Source organism: Betta splendens, chromosome 14 (assembly GCF_900634795.4).
Source record: "Betta splendens chromosome 14, fBetSpl5.4, whole genome shotgun sequence".
In the NCBI taxonomy this organism is placed as follows: domain Eukaryota; kingdom Metazoa; phylum Chordata; class Actinopteri; order Anabantiformes; family Osphronemidae; genus Betta; species Betta splendens.
Genome location: NC_040894.2, coordinates 14,765,855 through 14,786,894, shown reverse-complemented (window position 1 = coordinate 14,786,894; position 21,040 = coordinate 14,765,855). Strand labels below are relative to the sequence as shown.

Here is a 21,040-nt window from a genome sequence, read left to right as displayed (position 1 = left end):
TTTTCATGTTGATGCACTGATACATCTCACTATTTATCTCCTCATGCTATACTTTGTTTGGACGCTGAAGGATGCTGTATCAGCAGCCACCGACGAGGAACGACTAATCAAAATCCATGATGTCATCCAGCAGCTTCCGCCGCCACATTACAGGTCAGTGTGGTGGCACACTTTGGCAGGTTTAGGAACTGCCCGCGTGCTAAAAAAAAGGGTGCACTGAGTTACTTAACATGTCACAGTTGACTTGATCATTGAACTGAATTTTATATTTGTTGTAAAGATGCATACAAGTAACTTAGCACTGGTGTTGTACATACAGTGTTTAATTTATATATAAATTCCCTGGATAAGTTTCTCAATCGTGGTCATTGATCTCACAAATCGGGGGCAATAAAATCTGAATAAAGGAATCTTTGCTTTAAAGGACCCTGGAGTTCCTCATGAGGCACCTTTCCCATCTGGCAACATTCAGCTACATCACCAACATGCACAGCAAGAACCTAGCCATCGTCTGGGCCCCCAACCTGCTGAGGTAAGATGCCATCCTGCCCTGTAGATTGTTTTTAGTGTGTCTTATATGGATTATTCTTCTCAGTATGTGCAGCAAGGTGTAAATTATAATTGACTTCAGAAGCACAATTTCGTTTTCGTTTTAAAAACGTTTTACAGAAATTATGTAATCTTAAAATACTACTTAGCAGCTAAGTGGACATGGAGGTAAATTTCACTATTTAATCAAAGCTGACATAATCCTTGCCTTGCCTTCTTCCGTGGTTGTCACAGGTCAAAACAGATTGAATCTGCATGCTTCAGTGGGACAGCCGCCTTCATGGAAGTTAGAATCCAGTCTGTGGTGGTGGAGTTCATCCTCAACCACGTGGACGTTCTGTTTAGCACTAAACTCAGCACGCTAATACGAGAGGGAGCAGGTACATCAGATGAAATCAGACAAGAATCCTGCACAAATAACCACTGCCTCTTATTTGTAACCATTTGTTGTTGGACTTCTCCTGCTTTGTCATCACTAGGTCACAATTCATTGTCACGTCCTAAGTCCTTGCTAGTTTCATCACCTTCCACTAAGCTTCTGAGTCTGGAGGAGGCCCAGGCCAGAACTCAGGCTCAGATCAACTCTCCTGTCACAGAAGACAGCAAGTACATCGAGGTTGGCGAGGGCCCAGCTGCCCTGCAGGGCAAATTCCACACGGTCATCGAGTTTCCCACCGAGAGGTTTGATATTCTTCTTAGTGTATCATTTAATGACAGGGCAGTATCACAACACAGACAGGAATACACTACACTGTAAAGTGTGTTGTATGTTAATATTGTTGGAATCTGTCTCCCTCTGCTGTTTGCTGCTATGACTGCATAGATACATAGTTTGCTCCTGCATCATGTCTCTTGTACAGGCTGGACTCCACTTTCATACATTAGCAAAATACCATTACAAAACAATAACAAAAACATTTTATGTGTGGGATAACTGAGCCAACTGTCTGCTGCTTGTGTAGGAAGAGGCCTCCTATCAAATCAAAGAAGTCTCCTGTGGGCAGCTGGCGGTCGTTCTTCAACCTGGGCAAGTCTTCTGCCATGTCCAAGCGCAAGCTGCACCGCAATCCCAGTGAACCTAATGAGCTAAAAGCTATGGCTCTTTCTGGTGAGTCCTCTATTCTCAGTAATAAAGTTTAAATGGATATTTGTCATATGACTAAACAAGGCTGAATAGTGAGACAAATTTACTGTTGTCTTGTGTTTCAGGAGGCAGAGGAGACACAGCAACATTAAGATCAGCCAAAAGTGAAGAGTCACTGAGTTCCCTGCACAACGTAGAAGGTGATAATTATTTCTTGCAGTTTATATGCAATCACCAAGATGCTATTAAGATGAATCATTCCTGAATATGGTTTGCTCCTCTTCAGGAGAGTCCAAGGTGTACCGTCCTCGGAGGCCACGTTCCAGCAGCGATGCTCTGTCAGCCTCTTTTAACGGGGAGCTTCTGGACAGCCGTCAGCACTGTAACTCCTACGACAACCTGGATGCCACCGAGGACAGCGACGGAGACGACGGGCCCATCTGTGTGCCTGCTCTCATCTCACCTCCCCGCTCAGCAGGGGAAGACGTGGACCTCAGCCCGCCAGACATCGGCATGGCCTCTTTGGACTTTGACCCTATGTCTTTCCAGTGCAGTCTTCCTGACACTTCGTACACCTTTCCTGTAGATGACACACCAGCCGAAGCAGAGGCCTGTACAATAAAGAGGAGCCCCAGCAGCATGTGTGGCAAAACCAATATTTCTGACCTCATCTCTGCCTCGTTCCTGGGCAGTTTGACCTCTCGCGTGTTGTCCACAGACTTCACCCCGTCTGCTGGAGACAATGCGGAACGCAAGAAAATGACCACCTCCTACTCCTACACTGATAAACCCACACAGGCTGTGTCACCTATCAAATGTGGAAAGGCTTATAGTTTGACACCTTTTAGAACTTCTGATCTTTTCACCATAGACATGCCTGACAAAAACACAGTGGGAGAGGCTGTCCCTCCACAGCCATCTTCTCCCTCTGTAATACCCAAGGACAGCCCACCACCAATGGGCAGTGTGCTGCTCAGGGTAGCAGAGCCATCGCTAAGTGAAGCATTCCAGATGGAGCTGCACTCCAAGCATTCAGGCATTGACAGTGTGGACAATCAAGAGGGCATCGACCAGCAAGCAGCAGCCAGTAGCCAAGATCATCAAGGTAAAAGCAGCCACCTCCATACATAACACGCTCTCATTTGATTTCTTGTCTTCAGCTTTAAATTAATTGTGAGCCTAACTTTTCCCCTCTTCCCCACTCATGAAGCACCTTAAAACACGCCTGCCTTACTGCCTCACTTTCTTATTAAGTAGTCATGTATAGATCCCTTGTGTTTTTGTGTCCCTGCCAGGACTCGTAGGTCTGGACTCTTCAAGGGACCTGGCTTCTCGTCCCCTCAAATCTACAGCTCCCACCTCTACCCCTCCTCCTCCTCCCCCACCTAAAAATGCTGCCCGCATGTTGGCACTGGCCCTCACTGAGTCTGCCCAGCAGGTTTCCACCCTGACCCAGTCCTTTGAGTTGAGAACACCTGAGTCCCCTGTGCGGTCACAGGCCGCGTCCAACATTCAGGACGCGCCAGATACAGGCCCGCTCCCAGATTTTGAGGGAGCTGGGCGAAGAGGATCCCCACGGAAATGTGACCAGTTCACATTTCCGACTGTCACCACCTCGCCTTCTTGTACTTCCCCTTCTAGTCCTCAAAACAAAAAGCAGCCTCTAGAGTCAACCAGCACAGTGTCAAACCCACCAGACGGTACCAAGTCCTTCACAAGGCTGGACACAGAGTTCTCCCCACCAGACACTCCTCTGTACAAAAGCACCCCACTCTCCAGTTCAGCCAGTCTGACTTTTCCAAGCAGGAAAAGCCCTGAAAGGCCGCAGACTATGGCTGCAGAGTCCCAACTGTGCAGCAACTCTTCAAGCACCACTCCAGCCAACACCCCCAGTAGCAGCTGTAAAGACACAGGAGTGTTACCACAGCCTGCCAGTGAGGTGAGTGTCAGATGCTACCTCATTTCTGTATGTGTACCAAATTTATTGGTCTTTAGAAATATGCTTATTAAAATGCTGAGTAGTGTTAAGTAATGAAATCACTTGTTTTTCTCAGGTGAAACCAGAACCAATTGTACTGTCTCCCATACTTCCAAACCCGTCAGACCAGCCACCTCCTACAGCCCAAAAGTTTAAAAAGCAGACAGTCTCACTGCTGCAACATCAAACACCAACTCAGCCGCAGACCCAGCATCCAAGCCAGCATCCAACTCAGAATCAGAGCCAATATCCAAACCAGCATCCCACCCAGCCTCATCAACAAACACCGTTTCATACACAAATCCAACTCCAACCTCCGACCCTTTCAAAAGCCAGTGCAAGAGTGGCCCCCACCTCTGTGGAGCCTGTGGAAAAGCCTTGGGAAGCCATCAAGCCTGTACAGCCCTGTACAGAGTCTGCAAAGCATCACGACTTGTATGCACCTAAGCCTCCAGCCCCTCCTGTCCGCACCATTGAGAGCAAACTGGCCACTGCAGCTCTCAGCCAAAGCGAAGCGTCCTTTTTTATGTTGAGTGAGGGCTCTGAACCTGGCCAGCCCGAGGATGCTCTGCCTCACCACCCTCTTTCTCCTCGTAAATCATCCATGCACCAGCCACCTTACCTGCACCACGCTAAAGGAGAGCCCATTTTAATTGAGCCTCCTGGAGCTACATACTACCACCAGAGACCAGTTCCTGTGGGGCCACAGTCTATTCCACACCACTACCGGCCAGACAGCGTCCCTCCACACCTCTCTTACGTATCCAAGTCTGAGCCTCAGATTCCTTACAGTGCCCGACTAGACAACCGATATAGCACTTTAGGCCCCAGGTCCTACCACCACTCCATGAAGTCCCGCGGAAACCCCCGGAGTGTGTATATGTCTCCGGGTCCAGAGCACCAAGGTTATAGCCACGATAGAACCCATGGCTATCCCACCATCCGCAGAGTCCACTCACTTCACGTTCCTTCTACTATCCGCTCCGTGCCAATCCAGAGGACAGAAGTCCCTCCTGATGATGACTTGTTCTTCTACCACAGGCCTGTGTATCAGTGCAAAGCCTACCAGCAGCCCCCGCAGCAATCCTCACAAGGTGACTACCATGTCACGCAGCTGCAGCCTTACTTTGAAAATGGACGTGTTCAGTATCGCTATAGTCCGTACTCCGGTTCCAGCCCTTTGGAGGCACCTTACTATGACATTGACCCTTATGGATCCCTAAGAGTGCGGCATTTTCATTCTTATGGTAGCCGAGATCCAGGAGTGATTACTGTTCGACCAGCTGGAAAGGCGACTGGGTATCATTACCTTGCTCGCCATGTTCTCCCACATGGGAAGGAGCACAGCTTTGTAAGCAGGGAAATACCCCCCAGCCATGGGTCAAAGGAGTCCAGTGCTTACCTCGCTTGGGACCCTGAGGAGTCAGAAAGGCTCCGCATGCACTCTATCCGCAGAGAGAGCAGGGCCAGACAGAAAATCAAAGGTCCTGTTCTCTCTCAGTATGACAACGTCAGCTTGTTTGCATCAGCAGATATACCAGGCTATGAAACCCTGCATCTGCGCAGCAAATCGGACCCAGGTAAAGCTGTGCTGATAGCATCAGAGGGCAAAGATGGCCGCTACCTCCCCAGGCACATGGTATCTGACCCCGACGTCCTCATGTACATGGAGACTGACAAGCACGTCCATGGCAGTGTGGTGAGCGACAAGCTGGACGGAGCTGGCATACAAAGTAGTTCAAAAAAATGCCAGTCATCTCACTCACTCCCTGCAACTCTGAGCCACAGTCTCCCCCATCAGCAGGAGAGCGTCCGACACGAGGCCAGGTACGAAGCCGGGGACGACAAGCTGGCTGGAGATGGCGGCAGGTCCAAACACTGGCAGCAGGAGTTCCCCGACAAGAGGACCTTTCAACCACGGTACGAGTGTGGCGACACTGACCACCACCTTCCAGTGAAACCACCAAGTGGCTACCACAGTACAGACGAGCAGCCATCCGCTCCCAGGGAACAGCTCAACCGTGCCAAACCGGAGCGGTCACACAGCGTCCGAGAGCAGCTCCTGTACAGCCAGGGCAAGTCTGACCTGGACAGGGACTACTCTAATCACAAGCAGAGCACTAAAACGGCGCAGTCCCACTACGATAACTTGGACGATTATCACCCAGTACCTCAGCCCCAGGCCCCTGTTCAGAAACGCGGAGGCTCGAGCGCCTGTACTGCCCCAGGCTTCACAGTGAGCCACAACAACAGAGCGTACTCCACAGCACTGGGCCAGGGGGCCTTTATCCAGACTGACCTTGGCATGCAGAGGCCAGAGACAGAGATACGTACAGAATGAAGCATTTAAGCCGAAATGGGGGAAATTACTTTAGCTGTTTTGAAGAAAGACTCTATTGAGCTATGGTTCAGCAGCCTCTGCAGGACAGTGGACTGTGATATAACCAATATTTTTGCTCCTCTGTATTTTTAATGAATTGTAAAGAAAATTGTAAGACTTTTTACATAAAGTCCTGAATGTACCTAATATTATTGTCCAAGAGGTCATATTATCGTGATTGATTGAGGCAGTACCCAGTCATAAATGTATATGATAATAAAGAGGTATGGTACATTTAATGGGAATCACAACAATGTCAAATATATATAGATATATATAGATATATATGAATAGAATCTGTAGTGAAAACGGATCTTCATTGTATTTTTCTTTTTCTTTTCTAAGGTGTCGTATTGGGTGAGAATCAACTGGGATTAAAGTTTGCATTTTAGAAATGCATGCATCTCTTTACAGAACAGTTCTGTGTACTTCACTATCCATTGCGTTCTTTTTGGATGTTACAGCACAAGTTACTGGAGGAGGAGACTCGTAGGTCATCGCACTCCCCCCCTGCGTGTGTGTACACAAGCAGGGGAAACGGTGCGTGTCTGCGTCCGTCATGAAGGATCCAGCAGCGTGAGGATTGATTCGGAGCTACAGCGGGTTGCTTGGAGCCCGCGTTGCCTTGTTTTTTTTTTCTGTGACTGTCCCATTGTTCTGTAACTTTGCTTTGAACGGTTTTAAATTATTTCTGACGGAATGTCTTGGTACAGAAGTAGAGGGACCAAATGAGTTTCTGCAGCTGTTGCACATAATAGGCTGAAAAGAGGAAGACAGATGAATGTCTGTTGTAGCTCTAACTATGTAAGAAAATGTGTGAAAGGTTATTTTATTTCATTTTGTTCATCGCATCAACAGCACATTAACAGAACGACAAAATAAAGCTGTAAACAATATAATTTTGGGGGTTCCCCGTTTCCTTAGTACAAACTTAGTTGGCCAATAATTTTGCAGTTCAAGCCTTTTTTTTTCTTTAATATCTGGGGACATTTTTCTAGACTGGTATTTAAGGTATAGGTATTATACTACATGCCCTTCTCAACATGGTGGATGGATTCCAAGATGTTTCAAATATGTCTAAATCCAGGTTGTACTCTGTAACTGTTTGACTGTACATCGCTTGCAGGTTTGCTCCTCTTGCCTTATATGAAGCCTTGACCCTTTCAGACGGCTGTCTAAGTAAGGCATTGTGTACTCGAATGTGAAAACACTCTTGTCTCAAACTAGAGATCTCGAAAGTTAGACATAAAATAAATAAAACTGTTCAGGAGTAGCTGAATAATTTGCATCTTTCTAGTATGTGTGATGTCTTTAATTTACCCAAGTCTGACAGCTTATTGGAATTTACAACAAACACATCTGCACCATACTGTACATCATCAGCTTGCCCACCTCCATTCCTGTTGGTCAGTCACTGCTGTCAAGTCGTTAGGCCGTTCACTGTCTTTGCAGTTACATCAGCATCTTCAAGTCTATTCCACAGGCCACACTTGTCCAGTTCTGCCTTACTTTTCTCTCAGTTAATTGCAACTGTCGAACCCTCCTTACGCCCTCATTAGACCAAACCCCTCCTTCTTTGCTATCGTCAATCATTATTTTCTGGCTACTTAATAGATACGCTTTTAAAAATGAAAAAAGTGGGCTCCTACACAGACACTGTACACTCATGGGTTCTCCTCTAGTGAAAATATATTATTAACTGTGGGTAAGGAAATAAAATTCTTCTTTCAAATTGACATCATCAAATCTGCATGGATCAATGTAGGATTTCTCTAGATGCGGGGTGGAATTTGCCTGTAAAGCAGTTTGTGATAAAATGTAAAATACCATTTATGATTTGGTAAAATTGATCATGCTAATAAATGAAAATGTTAATTGTAAAATCAGAGCCAAAAATTAAAATGCTGGCTGTGATGTAATTTATATAATGACATCAGACATGTAATGGGATCCTAACTAACTAAAACTATCTAACTATTTTTTTACACTGCTTTTTATGTATATTTCCTAAATGAATACAGGCTCAGGTAATCAAAGGGCTTAATGATGGGCGACTGACATATAACAGACACTGAACACAACAAATATTAATTTAAAAACAAAATCACAAGAATGTATCCTAACGTGAATATACATTTTGAAAGCAATAATTTTATGTTGTAAATAAGACAGATAACTGCTATAGGCAAGTAAGCTTGTATTCAAACACAATGAATCCCAACAACACAAATCAGAAAACACAGCAACAACAAAGATGCATTCAAAAGAACAATGCACCTTGTGTTTTAACTAGTGCATGTTGTTTACATATAAATCATGATTCCTTCATTTTCCATACTGACATTGTGCTTTAATAATCCATTACTACTACGCATTTTAAATTTTTACTCATCAATTGACGTTTTTTAGGTTTAGTAATAGACGTCAGTACTAGAAGGACCTTTAACTAAAGCGAAACTAGTAGAAATGCATATAAAGATTGTGCATTTAAAATGCTATTTGAAAATATAATAGAAAAAAATGCTGTTAGCAAAACTTAAAGAACCAAAAGTAGTAACTCATGTCATATTGATGCATTATTAATGCATCAATATAATATGTATCAGTGTCAATGCCACTACCGTATCACTACTACCACAACTCTACACAAAGATTTGATATATACCTTGGAATATTTCCTATATTTGTATAGAATAATTTTGGTTTACTATTACCATTATTTTTTCAAAACTCTACATTTATTCGGGTACCTAATGTATCCAACCTAAAATGTTGATGTAAACATATGTTTTTATAATAATAATAATAATAATAATAATTTTTCCCATATTTATATGACACTATATTCTTTGATCATTTATATTTGGTTGCCCATTTGGGCTTCATTTAAGTTTGAAATTATTCAGAATCCGTATTTTCTTCAACATAAATTTTTTTATTGATTTTCGTTACAACTAGCAAAAAATACGTCACGTATAAGTGCAAGTTAAATGAGCGTTGTTTTTAAATTGATAAACAATTTATTGGGTGTTGATGTCCGTCGGATTTTTTTGTAGTTTACTGCAGAGTTTTATATCATATAAACCTTTAAATAAAACTATATAATTGCAAGTTATATAGCTAAAACAAAACAATTTCATAATATTAGAGTTGTTTAATATATAATTCGTAAAATTAAATAATATTATTGCAACACGTGAACCTAAAAAAAGTTACAATGTTTACAAACGTTAGCAGTTGCATTATGGGAGACAGATGATTGACATCGCCGCCATTTTGCTCCTGCTCTCTCTGCTTCCATTGTGTGAGATAGTAAATATCTGACACTGCCAGACAAGCACAACACACTTGTATCCGTGCGAAGAAAGAGCTTTGAAATCACCCGCGGTAAGTTGTTTTTTCCTCATTGTGAGTAAACCTTACAAAACTACCATACGTTATGTGCAAATATGAGTGGGATAAAGTTGTTTTTGTGCTGAAGCCGCGTGTTATTTCGACGCGGTAGAAAGGAGAAAGGCAGCTGCCCCGACGCCGGAGCGAGAGAAAAACGTCTCACTACTTCCACTGGCGAAATAGCGGCTCCACTTTCAGCGGTGGCTTCTCCGTCGCTGCTGCGCTTTATTACACCACCATTTACCGCGACTCTTACGGTGTTTAATAGCGGCACGTGTCTTCTACGCTTTGTTACTAGTGTAGTGCACGTGCGCTTTGTATTTTTGTAGGAAAATGTCAAAGTTTACGTCCCGCTCTTAGCCCGATTTTTGTTGGTTCATTTGTGTCTGCGGCCATAATCTTGCGGTAAGAGGCGGGGATAACGCTGATCGTCCCGCCCCCAAATCATCTAGGCTCAAATGCCATTGGCTCTTCACGTATGTATTTCATGACGAGCGATATAATTGGTGTAAATGGCAGTCTGCAACGTCTGTATAGGCTCGACACGGTGCGTTTGTTTTGCTGCCAAATTAGAGGAGTTTTTTCTGAGTTAAATGTGGCAAAAGGTACTTATTACGAATTGAATGCAAATCTAAAATAAATATGCGCTTATATGATGATGTACATGCAGATCTGTTGCTGATTGCAAAAGTAGTTAAACCAATGAAAAGCGAACTAATCTCGTTTTTAATCATGCGCCGTCAAAACAAATATGATTGAAAGTAACATTGTAACAAATACAAGTAGGGTGTACATGAAGAAGTAATGTTTTTTTTTACATGAAATAGTTGCCAATAAGCTATAAATAATATAAAGGTAAAGAATCATGAACTAAGTTATCTAGAGGGGATGATCATATAAACTTCATTCATTTTTGTAATAATTAATGTTGTGAAATAGGAGGTTGTTAAATATAATTTTTTTTATAACTGTGTCATTTATTAACTCAAGATTAACTTTTGTATTTTACTGAATGAGTAAATTTCTTTGTGACCAGAGGGGGCAAAAGAAAGGGTTGAAGTATATTATGAGCAGTGTGAAATACGCTTTGATTTTATAATCTTCCCTTCAGGTGATACTTTGTCGTAATGGCTCGTACCAAGCAGACTGCCCGTAAGTCCACTGGAGGCAAAGCTCCTCGTAAGCAGCTGGCTACCAAAGCTGCCCGAAAGAGTGCCCCCTCTACCGGTGGTGTCAAGAAGCCTCATCGTTACAGGTAACTCCTGGGTTTCCATACACTGTTTTCATAGCTTATAGGCAAACCACACTCAGAGCAAATACAACTCCAATGTTAGTGTGCACAGTTACCAAAAAAGTTTACAGTGCATCTGGAATTATTTTTCCACTTTTTCCCAACATTTTTAAATGTTACAGCCTTATTCCAAAATTGACTAAATTCAGAGAAAAGATTTTTCTGAAATTGTCGCAAATTTATTTAAAAAAAAATCAATGTAAATAAGTATTTTTCAGCCTTTGTCGTGAAGCTCTCAAACTGCCGCTGCTCTTCTGGTTTTCCACCTCTCCCTGCCCCAGCTCCTACTGATTACCATGACCAGGTGTGTTCAGTCAATGACAAGCTGGAAAAGCCAACTGACACTCCTAATCAAGGTATCAGCAGAGAGTTGGAAAACCAGCAGGGACAGTGGCCCTTGGGGACCGGAGCTCGACACACGTGTTCTAAATTGAGCTTTGGAACATTCTATTTCCAATGATCATTCTTGAGATGTTACAGCAACTTAATTGGAGTCCACCTGTGGTAAATTCAGTTGATTGGACATGATTTGAATAGGCACACACCTGTCTATATAAGGCCTCAGTGTTGAGGGTGTCGAAACACAAACCAAGCATTAAGACAAAGGAAACTGTTTATAGACATCCAAGACAGGATTGTCTCAAGGCACAAGGCAGGAGAAAGTTATAGAAAAAATTCTGCTGCTCTGAAAGTTCTAATGAGCACAGTGGCCTCCATCATCCGTAAGTGGAAGAAGTTTGGGACCACCAGGACTCTTCCTAGAGCTGACCGGCCATCTAAGCTGAGTGATCGGGGGAGAAGGGCCTTACTCAGGGAGGTGACCAATAACCCGATAGTCACCCTGTCTGAGCTCCAACGTTTTTCTTTGGAGAGAGGAGAACCTTCCAGAAGGACAACCATCTCTGCAGCAATCCACCAATCAGGTCTGTATGGTAGAGTGGCCAAACGGAAGCCACTCCTTTAGTAAAAGGCACATAGCCGCCCACCTAAAATTTGCCCAAAGGCACCTGAAGGACTCTCAGACTGTAAGAAACAAACTTCTCTGGTCTGAGACTAAAACTGAACTGTTTTGAGTGAATGCCAGGTGTTACGTTCTGAGAAAACCAGGCACCACTCATCACCAGGCTGATACCATTCTTACAGTGAAGCATGGTGGTGGCAGCGTCATGATATGGGATGTTTTTCAGCAGCAGGAACTTGGAAGACTAGTCAGGATAGAAGAAACGATGAATGCAGCATTGTACAGAGACATCCTGGATGAGAGTGCTCTTGACCTCAGACTGGGGCAACGCTTCATCTTTCAGCAGGACAATGACCAAAAGCACATCGCCACAATATCAGTGGAGTGGCTTCATAACAACTCGGTGAATGTCCTTAAGTGGACCAGCCAGAGCCCAGACCTAAATCCCATTGAACATCTCTGGAGAGATCTGAAATTGGCTGTACATCGTTGCTTCCCACCCAACCTGATAGAGCTTGAGAGGAACTGCAAAGAGGAACACAGATGTGCCAAGCGTGTGGCATCATATTCAAAAAGATTTGAGGCAGTGATTGCTGCCAAAGGTCCATCAACGAAGTATTGAGCAAAGTCTGTGAATACTTATGTACTTATGAACTGTATTGATTTCAATTGTTTGAAATCAATAGAGCAATTTTAAAAATCTTGTGTACAATTTTGAGGAAATAAATTAATTCAATCCATTTTGGAATATGGCTGTAACGTAAAAAAATGTGGGAAAAAGTGAAGCGCTACTTTCCGGATGCACTGTAGCTATGTTTATTGAGCTTGGTTTGGTGTTTCAGGCCTGGTACCGTGGCTCTGAGAGAGATCCGTCGGTACCAGAAATCCACTGAGCTGCTGATTCGTAAGCTGCCATTCCAGCGCCTGGTGAGAGAGATTGCTCAGGACTTCAAGACTGACCTTCGCTTCCAGAGTGCCGCCATTGGAGCCTTGCAGGTGCGTGTATTTGTAAAGCTCTTCTATTTCCAGAATGATGATTCTCTTGCTGACATGTGACGTTTCTCTGTTTCCCTGCAGGAAGCCAGTGAGGCATACCTGGTGGGTCTCTTCGAGGACACTAACCTGTGTGCCATTCATGCCAAGCGTGTCACCATCATGCCCAAAGATATTCAGCTGGCACGCCGCATCCGTGGGGAGCGTGCTTAGACGGCCTCCCTAACGTTTCACAGCTGTCATGTTTTCTTTACCTGTGCCTGTCCTCCTTCTCTAAATTTAGCCCATTCCCCAATCCTACTCCATCTCCCTTCCTTCCCATCCTGTCCAGCTTCTCAGTAGACTTTAGAGTAACCCTTATGAAGAGATAGAAATATGTTGAAGTCTGGTCTCAGATTTTTGTCTTCACCAAATGTTTTAAGGTGCAGTTTTTTGTGCATGTAAAAGGTTTCGAAGATCGGACACACGTGCACGCATACTCACGCGAGCAACATTGGGTGTGAGGTACAACCTTGCCTGACCTGGATTTTTTAAGTGGGAGGGCAGCAGGTGCGGTTTGTGGGACAAACAGGGCCAAAGCAGAGGGACATGGCTGAGGGGCTAGTCTGCTTAAGGGGAGCTGCAACTTCCACAGCAGGGTGCTATTAAAACTAGTCCTGAGGCCTCAGCCCATCACAGCTCCCTCGTGTGCTCCACTCTGTCTGTCCCTCTACATCCAACTTCCCTCTCTACAGCTGCAGCTAAAACCACCCCCTCCTGCATCTCTGTGATTGGCATCTAGAGGGGGATGCTGATCTGTTTGTGTGGATGTGTGGGTTTCTGATCTTCCAAGCCACTCCTACTCAATAAACAAGAATATCTTGGTTTCTTAAAAATATTGATTATTGTTGTGGATATGGTGGATATTTTTTTTACACATAAGTCATGAGTATCTCTTCCATTACCACTTTGAAAATGATTAAAATAAGACAAAAAGCAATTGATATTGCCAGCATGGTTGTTACTTTTTTACAGTTGTGATTTGGTACATAAAGTCAGGAAGGGCTTCTCTGTTTTCCAAGGCAACTTCTATTCTAATGGCAGCCATGAGGGCGATGGGTTATCTTCTCCTTGTCTGAAGTCTTTCTCTGTAGATCGGTCGTCACTTGTTATTCTTCTCACTCTGTCACCATGGGTAGGCATTAGGCTTGTCACAATGATATAAACTTAGTAGTGAAAGTTACACTCTGCATGTTTAAGGTCTGTGTGTCTCCTGCACTCTGTAGATTTCAGTAATTAATCTGTCCCTTTCTGAAAATTTGTGATACACAATATAACCTCATGTTTGTTTTCTTTTATATTTTTCTTATTCTTCAAAAGTATAAATAAGCTGATCTTTGTATTTTCCAAATTTCTCACATTATGGTGGTAATAAATAGGTGTTAAAACAAACTGATGTGTGCCAGTGTGATTTATTTGCTTAGAAAAGCTTTTCTGAGGATATAAGGAAAGGAGGAGAGGAGTCGAGGAAATGGGCTATTCAGATGGTTCTTTCCTCTGGCATCTGCCACAACATCTCTCAGATCCTGCTATGGATCAGCTGTTAGTATGACATCATTGTGGTCGCTTGTAGTTTGTCAACACACACAAGAAGCAGAGTTATTCTCCTCTGTCCATCCTATGTTCTTAGTCGTAAAACCGTAATTCTGTGTTTTTATTGTCCTCATTTGCTCTGTTCTGTTTTTAACTACTCGTTAAACCAGGTTATGGTTAAAATGCAAAACCATTACTAGGTTACTGAATGTAAATACATGTAAATTGTGTTTATTGCTATGTTCACATTCTTTATAGTGTGACTATGCACTGTGTGTTTCTAAAGAAAGCTGTCACTGTGTTTGTCAGTGAGACCCACAGACCCATGATCTGGATGACAAATCTGACACATAAATAATAAGTAAAAAATCTGTTGCCCATCATCTGCATTAATTAACCTGTCTGCTTTTCTGATCAGCCTGTGGAATGGATGCTAGAATATCCTTGAAGATACTTGAGCACCATCTAGTGGATAAGTAGTTGCTCATCATCAACATCATTAGACTGTTTCTTTTACATGCGGTAGAAGCTCCGTTGGTATTGTGTGTATTATTTTCATTATGCATTAAATACATAAATAAACAAATTAATATTGATAATAAAGTGCGCCCCTAACCGTGGTTTTATATATGACCCACGATTACAGGTAACACTTGGCTTTTATGAAATAATGATCTGAAAACGCGTCATCAAACAAACCTTGCGCCCTCTAGCGGAGAGAGTTGGTACCAGATAAATCACCTCTTAACTAGTGACTTGTTACGAATGATATTTTTTTCCAAAGTTATAATCTGGAGTTAATTTTCATTTTGGCTATAACAGAAACTCTTCATAGTAAAACCTTAAATACTTCAGTTACTTCTGAGGCTATTGCTACTCCTGTTAGTGTTCTGGCGTTATATGCCCAATAGAAGATGAAATACAGCATTCTTCATTGAATTACATTACAGTACTAAGCAGCTATAATTTAGAAATGATTTGTTTTGTTTGTTATGACAATGCTTACACATGAATGTATGAAAGTTGAAACCAAATTGAGATATTACATCTACTAATAAAAACTATTAATACTGTACTGATAGTGTGAATCAATATTGTTTTCTTCGTCAATTTCTGTTGTCACACAGGAACGTGTGAGGATGATTCCAAGCAGTGATTGCACTTCTGTACTGTGCATTTGTGAGAGCAGCCTGACAGGTCCATGTGCCGCGTGTTCTCCTGTGGTCACCTTTCTCAAGGTCTGCTCGGCGCCGCCCATCCCCCACCACATCTGCTCCTCCCTCGGATTACAGCGCAAATGTCTGTCTGAAACTCTCTGCTGAGGGAGAAGATTACAAGTGCACTGCACCCTCCAAGAGAGGTTGACCAATCAGGGCACGGAGACGCAGGGATTAACCAATCACACCAGGAACAGGGAGCGCAACAGGATTAAAGGGGAGCAGAGCGGGATTAGGTCAGTGCTGAATGTAGAAAAATGCTTTTAAATGTTTCTGACTACCAGTTTACCCATCATCAGCTGTTAGTGTGTTTTTAAAACAGGAAATTACATCAGAAAACCCTCACATTGTTCAGAAAGATACTTCCTAAAGTATCATGAAGGATAAATTACTTAAACTAAATTTATACTTATTTTAACTCTTTCTGTTAGATAGTTTCATAGTAACTAATAATAAACTGTCATACATGTATTTTTCAAATTAAATTTAAACCACACTCAAATGTGTATAATAAAAATATATTCAAATGTGTTTGCTAGATTCAGGAAAGGCAGTAAATAAGAACCTATTCAACCATAGAAATATACATTTTAGTAAAGAATGCTTGTATTTTTGATGTCATTGTTACGATTGCGCGGCAGAAATGAGGTCATGTGAGGATTATCAAGTTGTCAGAGGAACTAGGGAGATTGGTGCAGCAGTGGCTGAGCTCCATGAGCAGCTGAAAGAAAGGGAACACTGAGGTGCTGCAGAAGCTGCACGTTTTCAAACAGCTGGAAGAGGAAATCAGCAGCCATGAACGGCTTTGGATGTGATGCTTTAGGGCAAAAAAACAAAAGACAAAGCAAAGAAACAGGTGGAAGTAGAGGTAAGCAAGGATGCAAATGCAGAAAAGATGAGGAATGAAGAGAGGAGATCAGGAAAGGTAAGAGAGGAAGAGAGGTGAGAGACTGAGAGAGACAGCGGAGACGGGGCAATAATCCCGACTAATTCACTTAGGGCATTGCTGAGGGGACACTAAGAGGATTGGGACACTCCCAGAATCAGATGAGCTAAAATAACCAACGTGGGCCAGTGGCAGCCATGTAGGCCACATGACAAACATGGATCCAGACCTCGTTGCACCGCACAATCTTCATGCTGGCTTCACATCGGATCAGCAGCGTCCAACAACGCTTAAAAACACAAACAAAGACAAAGTCGAAACAAAACATTTATCATTTATTCCAAGAACCGCACACACGTGTGAAGAACAAATCACTTTAATATGTCACACAACTCAAACTGAATCTAACTGCTTAGAAAACAACTTAGGGTGATAATACTGAAGGCTAACACTGGAACACAGACGCTCGATGTATTCTACACAAGTAGCATAAAACAATAATAAATAAATTCAGACAAGTAAACCCTGAAACAGGAAGTGGCCTAAAATAGTTGAAAACCCCTTTTGTGTTAAAGCAGCTCAGCTCCACTAAACAGTAATGCAGGTTTAAACAACATGAACACGTGTTGTTGTGAAGCTGTGTCACAGCGTAGTTTATTGTAACTTTGTTTGTCAGTCTCTCGCAGTCACCGTCCCCTCGTCTCTGATGTCGTGGAACGACACCGAGTCCTTCACACTCACAGACGACAGCTTCTCGCTTTCTAGAGGACCTGGAACTTCCAGGAGTTTTGGTCCTTGTGGTCCAGACAGTCCATGGTGGTGAAGCCCAGTTTCCAGGCCTGCTGGTCCTTGTAGTCCAGGCAGTCTACAGAGGTGAAGCCCAGGGAGGAGGCCGTGCTGTAGCCCTGCGAGGACAGCGAGGCCGGGGACTGGCTCAGGGAGCCCCCCATGGAGGGCACGGTGATGGGGCTGAGAGCGCCCCCGGTGGCCGACAGCTGCGAGTGCATGGGCGACAGGTAGGCGCTGCAGTCCAGGCCGGTGAAGTAGGAGGTGGTGCTGGCGTAGCCCTGAGCGTAGGCCGACGGCTGGCCGTAGCTCATGGGGTAGGGCGAGGGCCGCTGCATGCAGGGGGCCGAGGAGGAGGCCAGGGGGTCGGGCAGGGGCGAGATGGCCGGGCTCCAGATGGACACGGCCGCGTTCCCGGCGCCGGAGCTCTGCGCCAGCGTGGGCCCGGACTGGGCGGGGGAGGGGCTGTAGGAGCTGGACGGGTTGGGAAGCGGAAGCGGGTCGGGGGCGCTGGGCTCCTGCACGGGAGAGGCCTTCTTCTTGGGAGGCCGGGGTTTGGACTGGCCGCTGCTCTGCTGCTGCTGTTGGCGACACTTGGCACGACGGTTCTTGAACCAAACCTGAAAATGAAGCCCAAGCTTTAGCTGCAAACCAGCTGCTTTAAGCTGTGCGTGGACCGGTGGGGCTTTAGATGCGTACCTGCACCCGGGACTCAGGCAGGTTGATCTTCAGGGCCACCTCCTCCCTCATGAAGATGTCCGGGTAGCGCGTTTTGGAGAAGAGCGCCTCCAGGATGTCCAGCTGCGTCCTGGTGAAGGTCGTGCGCTCTCTGCGCTGCTTCCGAGGAGTGGCTGCAAACACGCAGCGACCATTATTCACTGGGTTATTATAATAAGAACACAAATAGTTTGTGTAGCTTCCCAGAAACGTGTTTTTATTAACTGAACTACCGTTTGCATAGTTAATGTCATACTCTCTCATCGCTGCGCAGCGCGTTCCCGCGGTGCATTGGTTTCTGAGCGCGTACGAGCGAGTGCGTCAAACCACAGGAACAGAACATTTAACATGTCTGAGTCATATAAGTAAATGTCCGAAACATATAAAAGTGAATTTAAGTCAACAAGAAACTCATAAAGGAGCAGAGATTATTTGCGTATCAAAACACGTACACGTAACGTGACCATGAAGCTCATCCTGTTTTCGGTCCCAATTATGTAATATATTACATTTTACCATCTGATCACTATTATACAACTTCTTATTTCAGTGCAGGGCTTTTTATGAAACCAACTGGTTTCTTGTTCCGTTGGTTACGCATGGACCTGCGCGTTTTTACGCACGGCGGAGGCGACGCAAACACCTGAAACTCCAAAAGTAAAGTAAGTTAAAAGAAAATGTTTTTTACACTTACACGGGTACGCGACAGTCGTGTGGAGCACGTCCATCCCAGGACCAGGCAGATTTAAGCCGTTCATGGTGTAATGAGGTTGCTTTATGTAGGACATCATCGTTCCAGCGGACGTGCAGCTCGGACACAACTGACACCACCCTCACAGCTCCGGCGCGTCGGCTCCAAGCGGTTACGCAGAGTTCACCGAAGAAGAGCGTGTCCGTCAGCTGAGCAACACAACGCACCGCACCGCAATGAGCATTTGAACCGCTGCAAGTCACAGTTCACGCAGTGAAGTCATGACACAGGTGAAGCGACCCGGACTGGATGCCTCGCGCCCTGGTGAGTGGCTCCAACACTGAGTCCGTGTCCGGCAGACGCTGCTAATTAGAGGGACCTAATGGCTTCACTAAACCCCTCCCATCACACACACACACACACACACACACACACACACACACACACACACACACACACACACACACACACACACACCTACTGCGCAGGTTACAAATTTTATTAACAAAAAGTCTGTTTTTTTATGTAAAAAAATCTAGTAAATAAATAAATTCAATTAAAGATCAAGCAATAATAATAATAATAAATTGGCATAATTTTGTTAAATATTTTTATAAATATATATTATTTGAACTAGTTTTTAGATGTTTTTTTATGTAATTGCCGGTTCCATTGTCATTTTGCTCTCTCTTTCTTTTTTCAGTTGCCCGGTCTTTCTTCCTTCTTCAGTGAATTAACCTGGTGCATCTGCTTCAGTTCATAAATTCACTCATAATTGACAGATTACATTCATCTCTCAAACTGCTGCATGGAAACACACACACACACACACACACACACACACACACACACACACACACACACACACACACACACACACACACACACACACACACAAACACACACACACACACACACACACACACACACACACACACACACACACACACACACAGGCACAAAACCAACAAAGCTCATTTGATTTATCATAATATGCTTTATCTGAAAAGTAAGTCTCTTATCTCCAGATAAAGGGAGGAAAGACAGAGCAATCCGTTCAGTGGTGGATCTGCTGGAACGGGAGCTGCAGAGAACTCCAGCCACACAGCAGAGGACGTGGAGGAGCCAGGTTGCAATGAGGAGAAATACTGTAGATGAAACGAAATGAGAAACTATTGAGGGTGGAGACAAGAAGAAAAGAATGAAATGGAACGAGGCTTGTGAGCATTGAGAGGAGAGAAGTGGACATATGACTTTTCCACGGAGCTCAGGATTCCTGCAGCTACACTTTGTTTTCCTGGACACTGGTGTTAGTATTTTCACTGGAAACCCATTTAACCCTTTGTACAATGCTGCCTTTGAAAAGCTGTTCCTGCCTCTTTAATTCAAATTATGACTGTTTCACACACTTTCACCTCTTGTTGAGTTTATTTAAAGACTGTTTTGTTTTCATATCAGTTCACATTTAGGTCCATGAATTAAACTGAAGTAACGTAATAGTCACATACGTCTGTAATAACACTGCTTGAAATGTAGGTTAGGAAGTATTTGTTGCTCTATTTCTGATAGAAAATAAGATCTTAAATGTCATGTGAACACTGTCCAGTACATTCTCTTGATGACAATAGTGGAACAGCTCATCCTAAAGCTGCAACAGCAAATAGGGGAGTAGGAAAGAGGCCTGAGCTGCTGTAATCCCTGCATGACTGCCCTCCCCCTCTAAAGCTGGACTCATATAGGGACACCTCTGAATGATGCAAACAAGTGCTTTATTTCAGGGACAGAGTTTGTGTTCAAACTAACGCTGATCGACGGCGGCCTGGAAAGAAACAAGAAAAGGACCAAGTAAGTCAGGTGGACAGAGAGGGAGGGAGGGAGTAGGTACACAGAGGGACAAGAAGCAGGTGAAGGGGCAAAGGGTGTGTGTGTGTGTGCGGGGGGGTGGGGGGGGTGGGGGGGGGGGGGGGGTAGTGTTCGTCCCCACTGACACACTGCTGCAGTTAATCCAGATTAAAGTGTCTAAAACAGGTCGGCTAAATCTACGAGGCAGCCAGCAATACAGAGGCTGCTGTCAGGCCCAATCACTCACTGCACGCACACACACACACACACACACACACATACACACACACACACAATAATCCCTCTTTGCAAACCAGGTGCCACCAGCAGCTCAGCACAGGCTGCCACCCCCCCCCACCAGCCAGTTGGAGCGTCATGCTGACACACACACACACACACACACGAACACACACACACACACACACACACACACACACACACACACACACACACGTCAAATAAACCAAGCATCGATTTCATAGGTGTGAGATTCAGACTTGTGACGTGTGACTAGTGAGCGTTTACACCTTGTACCTGCTGAATCGCCATAAAGCTCACTGTGACCTGGACTCATGTTTCACTAACATGTTTGGGTCTTTGGTTGTAACGTTTAAAGGAGGATAATCGACTGCAGTGATGGTGTAGGAACATAATAATGCGATCTGAAATACAAAGACATTTGTAGTGGTCATGATAGTTC

General features: G+C 44.1%; 3 protein-coding genes and 1 long non-coding RNA gene across 10 annotated transcripts in view; 3 read left to right on the top strand and 1 right to left on the bottom strand.

Annotated features, from left to right (window-relative positions):
• arhgap32b (Rho GTPase activating protein 32b) overlaps positions 1-7,284 on the top strand; it is a 63,895-nt gene extending 56,611 nt beyond the window's left edge. For all 7 annotated transcript variants that reach the window (XM_029174248.3, XM_029174245.3, XM_029174247.3 and 4 more), the window contains 9 exons: positions 71-153; positions 425-532; positions 784-929; positions 1,029-1,230; positions 1,512-1,657; positions 1,759-1,833; positions 1,920-2,738; positions 2,929-3,572; positions 3,688-7,284. In XM_029174248.3, coding sequence (XP_029030081.1) covers positions 71-153; positions 425-532; positions 784-929; positions 1,029-1,230; positions 1,512-1,657; positions 1,759-1,833; positions 1,920-2,738; positions 2,929-3,572; positions 3,688-5,952 — 4,488 coding nt within the window. In that variant the 3' untranslated portion in view covers positions 5,953-7,284. The remainder of the gene's footprint in view (positions 1-70; positions 154-424; positions 533-783; positions 930-1,028; positions 1,231-1,511; positions 1,658-1,758; positions 1,834-1,919; positions 2,739-2,928; positions 3,573-3,687) is intronic.
• Positions 7,285-9,219: 1,935 nt separating this feature from the next.
• On the top strand, positions 9,220-14,060 carry h3f3c (H3 histone, family 3C). Its single transcript, XM_029174255.3, has 4 exons — positions 9,220-9,378; positions 10,496-10,639; positions 12,479-12,632; positions 12,714-14,060. The coding sequence occupies exons 2-4, from the start codon at positions 10,512-10,514 to the stop codon at positions 12,840-12,842; spliced, it is 411 nt and encodes a 136-aa protein (XP_029030088.1). The 5' UTR covers positions 9,220-9,378; positions 10,496-10,511; the 3' UTR covers positions 12,843-14,060.
• A 2,558-nt stretch (positions 14,061-16,618) lies between these two features.
• On the bottom strand, positions 16,619-18,843 carry crx (cone-rod homeobox). Its single transcript, XM_029173576.3, has 3 exons — positions 18,502-18,843; positions 17,790-17,941; positions 16,619-17,710 (listed from the first exon to the last, which is right to left on the bottom strand). The coding sequence occupies exons 1-3, from the start codon at positions 18,596-18,598 to the stop codon at positions 17,066-17,068; spliced, it is 894 nt and encodes a 297-aa protein (XP_029029409.1). The 5' UTR covers positions 18,599-18,843; the 3' UTR covers positions 16,619-17,065.
• LOC129602958 (uncharacterized) lies at positions 18,681-19,445 on the top strand. The gene is made up of 2 exons (XR_008692459.1): positions 18,681-18,822; positions 19,202-19,445. It is a non-coding gene; the product is annotated as an uncharacterized LOC129602958 (long non-coding RNA).
• The last annotated feature ends 1,595 nt before the right edge of the window (positions 19,446-21,040 follow it).

What these genes read in the sequence shown, in the direction of transcription:
- crx (XM_029173576.3), bottom strand. Translation starts at nt 18,598, where the DNA reads ATGATGTCCTACATAAAGCAACCTCATTACACCATGAACGGCTTAAAT. An exon ending in CACGACTGTCGCGTACCCGT is followed by an intron (nt 17,942 to 18,501) that starts GTAAGTGTAAAA and finishes GCGTGTTTGCAG; the next exon opens with CCACTCCTCGGAAGCAGCGC. An exon ending in TGCCTGAGTCCCGGGTGCAG is followed by an intron (nt 17,711 to 17,789) that starts GTACGCATCTAA and finishes CTTCATTTTCAG; the next exon opens with GTTTGGTTCAAGAACCGTCG.
- h3f3c (XM_029174255.3), top strand. Translation starts at nt 10,512, where the DNA reads ATGGCTCGTACCAAGCAGACTGCCCGTAAGTCCACTGGAGGCAAAGCT. An exon ending in AAGAAGCCTCATCGTTACAG is followed by an intron (nt 10,640 to 12,478) that starts GTAACTCCTGGG and finishes TTGGTGTTTCAG; the next exon opens with GCCTGGTACCGTGGCTCTGA. An exon ending in CCGCCATTGGAGCCTTGCAG is followed by an intron (nt 12,633 to 12,713) that starts GTGCGTGTATTT and finishes GTTTCCCTGCAG; the next exon opens with GAAGCCAGTGAGGCATACCT.